Source organism: Herpailurus yagouaroundi, unplaced genomic scaffold (genome assembly GCF_014898765.1).
Source record: "Herpailurus yagouaroundi ecotype Mexico unplaced genomic scaffold, PumYag 254, whole genome shotgun sequence".
In the NCBI taxonomy this organism is placed as follows: domain Eukaryota; kingdom Metazoa; phylum Chordata; class Mammalia; order Carnivora; family Felidae; genus Herpailurus; species Herpailurus yagouaroundi.
In genome coordinates, this window is record NW_024412471.1 from 630,945 (window position 1) to 636,971 (window position 6,027).

The 6,027-nt window shown below is 39.2% G+C and overlaps 1 protein-coding gene across 1 annotated transcript in view; it reads left to right on the forward strand.

The window, feature by feature from the left end:
• The first annotated feature begins 1,216 nt into the window (after positions 1–1,216).
• The window catches only part of LOC121020994 (filaggrin-like), an 11,267-nt gene continuing 6,456 nt past the window's right edge, over positions 1,217–6,027 (forward strand). Inside the window, exons 1-3 of the mRNA XM_040461101.1 lie at positions 1,217–1,555; positions 4,625–4,783; positions 5,385–5,953. Of these exons, the coding sequence (XP_040317035.1) occupies positions 4,646–4,783; positions 5,385–5,953 (707 nt within the window). The 5' untranslated portion in view covers positions 1,217–1,555; positions 4,625–4,645. The remainder of the gene's footprint in view (positions 1,556–4,624; positions 4,784–5,384; positions 5,954–6,027) is intronic.

Here is a 6,027-nt window from a genome sequence, read left to right on the forward strand (position 1 = left end):
ACAAGAAAGATAAATATAAAGCATATGAGGAAACTGTGATCTATATGGAGATTTCAGTTAAGCTTTATGAAGGAGGGGATGATCCCAGATAGTTTTAAAGGATGAGGAGAAGCTATGACTGAGAGACACTCCAGGTAGTAAGGACAGAATGTAGAGATTTTAAATAGTGGTAGACCATTAAAGGATCAGCCAAGAAATGTCGATCAGTCTAGAGTGACTTTCCCATAGAATACAAACAGTAAGAGAGGCAGCTGGAAAGATACAGATTCACGTCTATTGTGAAGGAGCGTCTAGGTCTAGAAAAACGTTGGAATTCTACAAGAGGGAATGACGTAATAAGATTAGAAGATGAATCAGGCAGCCTGTAGCAGAGGGGCTCATTATGACACTTTTTACAAACAGCCATGTGAAAGATGATGAAGTTCAGAACTAAAACTGCAGCTCTAGAGATAGAGAACAGGCCTACATGTGCAGGAAGGTAATCTACAGAGAACTGGCAGGATGTGGCAGCATATGAGGGGTAAATGAGAGGGAGAAATGAAAAGTGACTGGGAATAGCTTGAGACACTCAGTGGATAGCGATGTCAGTAACCAATATGTGGACTTCTAGAAGACAGTACACTTTGGTGCAAGCCATGACAATGAGCTCAGTTTTGAATAGCATGGGCAGAAGTAACCAGGGGACATCTGAATGGAGCCATAGTCTGTTCAACATAAAAGTCTGGAAATCAAAGGAGAGGCCAAGAAAAGAAGCCTCCTGTATATTTATGAGAATAAGTGAGAAAACCCACAGTTTAACCTATAGAAAGAGTACATAGAACATATCTCTGATATCCCAAGGTAATAACCTTGAAAACAATGTAAAATTAGATTAATGGTTCTTGTCTAATAAAGTCATGCTAGCTTCTGGTGATCACTGCTTTTAACTTAAGAGCTCATTTTCTTGCTTCCTTTTGAAAAATCAAAATTAAATTTGCCTATCTCTCCTCTGTTTACCATAACTTCTAGAAAACCAATATTCATTTCATGCCAAGTTCTCCCAGTATCCACACACAGAATTCATAGATAAAAAGGGACATGCAGTGGGTACCTGTGATGTTTTTCTACCCCAAACTCAATTTGAGGATCTCAAAATGTGTATTTTACTTCTCTAAAGACACAGTTAAGAAAGTATATTTATCAATAGATGTTTATCAAGCACCTACCAAGTCAAAGTGGGGGTTATAAAAAAAAAAAAAGTAGAAGGTGTGGACCCTGCACACCAAAGAAAACCTTCCTCAAAACATCCAGTACATGGGGTCTATGTAAAACTAAATTTGGAACTTGGTAAAACAAGTACAGACAAGTACGTGAGGAAGTTGGGAGGTAAACACACTGCTAGAGAAATACAGGTGGAGATACGGGTGGATCTGGGTTTGGTTAGGAGTGATTCAGACCTCCTACAGAGAATGGCTCCTCCCTGGATGGACTTGCTATAAAAGGGCCACTATCCCAGACTTCAGCACCCAGCAAAGCTCCTTCAGGCTACATTCTACTTACTCGTCTGGTGAAGAACGTAAGTAAAAGGGAATACATCTAACTTTGCCTACTTGGTATTAAGCAAGGTGGAAATACGGGAGGTATGTGTGCTCTGAGGGAAATGTTCTGGATGTTTGAGGATCTTCATTTTTAGTGGAACTGTTACTAAAACCTTATTTTGATATAAAAGGAAAATGAAGCATAAATGTGTTTCCTATGAAGCTACTCAATACTCTGTATTGCTGGAGTTTCCATTTATTCATTCATTCAATAAATATATACAAACTGCCTTCTATTTGCCAAGTGCTGCACTTGGCTGATTATGCAGCAGTGATGATATAAACTCCCTACTCTAAGGAGCTTGCATTTAGTAGAAGGAGACATCCAGTAAACAATAAATGAACAAGAATTTCAAATAGTGCTAAGAACAATGAAGAAAATAAGAGAGTGGTGTAATAAAGAGATGGGAGGAGAGAATTTTAGATTAGAAGGCCGGGGAAGATCTCTCTGGGGAATTCTCCTTTAAACTGAGATCTTAATGACAAAAGGAACCAGCCAAAGCAAAGGGCAAGATTCTAAATAGGAGTCAATTTGTTTCAAAGAATAAAAAGAAGGGGCACCTGGGTGGCGCAGTCGGTTGAGTGTCCGACTTCAGCCAGGTCACGATCTCGTGGTCCATGAGTTCGAGCCCCGCGTCAGGCTCTGGGCTGATGGCTCGGAGCCTGGAGCCTATTTCCGATTCTGTGTCTCCCTCTCTCTCTGCCCCTCCCCCGTTCATGCTCTGTCTCTCTCTGTCCCAAAAATAAATAAAAAACGTTGAAAAAAAGTTTAATAAAAAAAAAGAAGCTAGTATGCCTAGAGCATATTTAACAAAAAAAACAGTGGTGTGTGGTGACATCAGAGAGCTAGATGGAGTAAACCATGTAAAGAGAGGCATAGTAGAATTTGTACATTACTTTAACTACATAGGAAGTAATTGGATAGTATTCAGCATAAAGAATGAGATAATCTAGTGCATGTTTTTAAAAGATCATTCTGGGGGCTGAGTTAGTTAAGCGTCTGACTTCAGCTCAGGTCATGATCTCATAGTCTATGAGTTTGAGCCCCAAATCGGGCTCTGTACTGACAGCTCAGAGCCTGGAGCCTGCTTCAGATTCCGTGTCTCCCTCTCTCTCTGCCCTTCCCCTGCTCGCTCTCGCTCTATCGCTCTCTCGCTCTCTCTCTCGCTCTCTCTCTCTCTCTCAAGTAAATAAACATTAAAAAAATTTTAAAAGAGCCACATCAGTATGGATATATGAATATATCTAGCAGAGAAGGATGACAATTGCAAAAGCAAACTTTTTGAGTAGGCAAAGGGGTTCCAGTGCCAAAACAGAGGACAGGAGCACAGACTGTACACATACACAACATCACTGCTGGTTAAAGTCTATGGACACAGATGCACGAGGCTGGAAGATCAGAAATTGGCAAAGTGAGGAAATTCTTTTCATTAGCTTCCAAGCTCTCAGTGAAATAAAACTCAAGGACTTCTTGTGAGATAAAGTACAAAAAGTCACTGTTGAGCTTTTGCCAGTAAGTACAAGAAAGACGGGGTACATGCTAGAAGCAATGACAGAGATTAACCAAATGTCTAACCAGAGTAAAGAGGTAGGTGAATACATAAAGCAGAAATAAACAATGAGGCCACAGAATTATTGAAATCAGAGTACCAGAGGAGGTCAGAAAGTGCAATCCTTGAGATGCAGACTTTTGGGGACAGCGCAATTACACATAAATTCAAGGTCTGGAATATCAACATAAATGACAGTGCCTGAAAAAAATCTTAATTTCTTTTTGTAAAAAGCATACAACTGTATTTTTTAATTCAATCTTTACAAACTGTCTTTTAGCCAACCAGTCTGATCAATTCACATACATAATTCATGATAAAATTATACGTAATCCTACTTTTTTTTTTTCAACATTTATTTATTTTGGGGACAGAGAGAGACAGAGCATGAACAGGGGAGGGGCAGAGAGAGAGGGAGACACAGAACTGGAAACAGGCTCCAGGCTCTGAGCCATCAGCCCAGAGCCCGACGCGGGGCTCGAACTCACGGACCGCGAGATCGTGACCTGGCTGAAGTCGGACCCTTAACCGACTGCGCCACCCAGGCGCCCCTGTAATCCTACTTTTATATTTTACACTTTCTGTTTACCCTCCCTTATCTATGCTTCTTATTTTCTTCTTTCCTGGTTTCCAATGCATTGATTGAAGCTTTTTTTTTTTTAATTTTTATTTTTCCTCTCTATGGTTGAAAAGTTATAAACTGCATTATTTTAGTGGTTACTCATAAACTTATCAAAATACAGGTTTAACAATGTCAAGAATTAACACCTATTTCCTCTCATAAAATAATCCAAGGTCCATACATACTTTAGCTCGATTTCAGTCATGTCTTTCACATTATCGCTTCCTATATCATATTAGTTTCATCTGGTTTTATAACTTCTAAAGTAGTCATTACAATGCTTTTATAAAATAAATGCTTATTTGGATGTCATTACAATGCTTTTATAAAATAAATGCTTACTTAGATTTATTGACCTGCTTAGTAATTTCTTTGTTCACCAATTACATAAATTGAGCATGCCTTAAATGCTCTTCATTAAGTGGCAAAATGAAAGCCAGTCAATAACAACAAAAAAAAATGTATAATATTGAGAAGCTATTAAAGCCACCCTATCCAATTAAAAATACTGTATACATCATGAAATGTTGCTTTTAAACAAAGGTGGAAATTCAATCTAATAATTGGTAAGACCTTAGAAAAATAAAAGACAGAGGCAGTAGGGTGGCTATGTCAGTTAAGTATCCACTTCAGCTCAGGTCATGATCTCACAGTTCCCAGGTTCAAGCCCCACATCAGGCTCTGTGCTGACAGCTCAGAGTCTGGAGCCTGCTTTGGATTCTGTATCTCTCACCCCTCCCCTGCTCACACTCTCTCTATCTCAACTAAATAATCTTTTTAAAAAAAAAAAAAGAAGAAGAAGAAGAAGAAGAAGAAGAAGAAGAAGAAGAAGAAGAGGAGACATACAAAAGTACATTTTTATTTCTTCCTTCCAGGTTCACCTTTACTACCAAAAGATGTCTACTCTCCTGGAAAACATCATTGCCATCATCGACCTATTCCATGAGTACTCAACAACAGACAAGGAGACTGACACACTGAGCAGGAAAGAACTGAAGGAGCTCCTGGAAAGAGAGTTTCGGCCAGTCCTGAAGGTAAGGGATATCAGCCAGGACCCAAGGGTGTATCATGTTTGTTTTGCAGCAGCATTGTGACAATATCTGTGAAGTCTTTGTAAATTATTACTTTTGGAAAAGAAAAGAGACTTCATTTAATTCAAAACAAGTATTATTTTCCTCTCTTTACACATTTGATATACTATGTGCAAACAAAAATGTGCACAACACACAAACACACATTCATCTTCTATGAAAGAAATATAAATACTTAATGACAAAAACTGAACACCAAAAATTAGTTCTTCATATTATGTTTCCTAATCTCAAGAATGCTAACAAGCTCCACTAAAAAGACAATGCATTGATGGATTTCATAACATATGTACATTAAAAAGAAAAAACAGTAATATGACCCATCCAAATTATTACTTTTCACAAACTACTATTTAACATATATTTGTAGGTACATTATCTACACTTTCCTGTAACTAATCATAAACTGAACATTAGCAAAGATACACACCACATATGGTCCCACATTTCCTTACCAGAAATCAGAATCACCAGTTGGTTGGATTATTCAACTGACCAAGGGAATCACTCTCATGTAATCTCCCTGTATCTTCCATATGTACAGAATCCAGATGACCCAGACACTGCTGATGTCTTCATGCATATTCTTGATCTAGACCATGACAAGAAAATTGACTTCACTGAGTACTTTCTAATGGTATTCAAGTTGGCTACAGCATACTATGAGTCAAACAGAAGACAGAACTTCCAAGCAAAAGAGCAAAACCAAAACCACCATACACACCGTACAAAAGATGAAGACGATGATTTGGATGAAGACAAAGTACAAGAAGAAAAAGAAGAAAAATTGAGAAAATCCACACAATCAGGAAAAACCCATGAAAAAAGGAAGGAGACAAGATCCAAAGGACTAAAAGGAAAAGGGGAATATAGACACAAGCAAAGACCTGACAATTCTAGACAGGCAGGATCCCTTGAGGGTGAGGAGGCTGATGGTGGACACTTGGAGCGAGGATCTCGTCACCATCAGTCATCCACTCAGGCACACGGCTCTAGACACTCACACCCTGAGCATGGACAATCCTCATCTGAATCCAGGCCAGTGAGAAACCGAGGGTCCAGTGTCAGTCAGGACAGCGACAGTGAAGGACACTCAGAAGATTCGGACAGACAGTATGGGTCTGGTCCAGGAAACCAACATGGGTCTGCCCATGGCCATGCGGGAGACGGCTCTAGACTCTCTCACT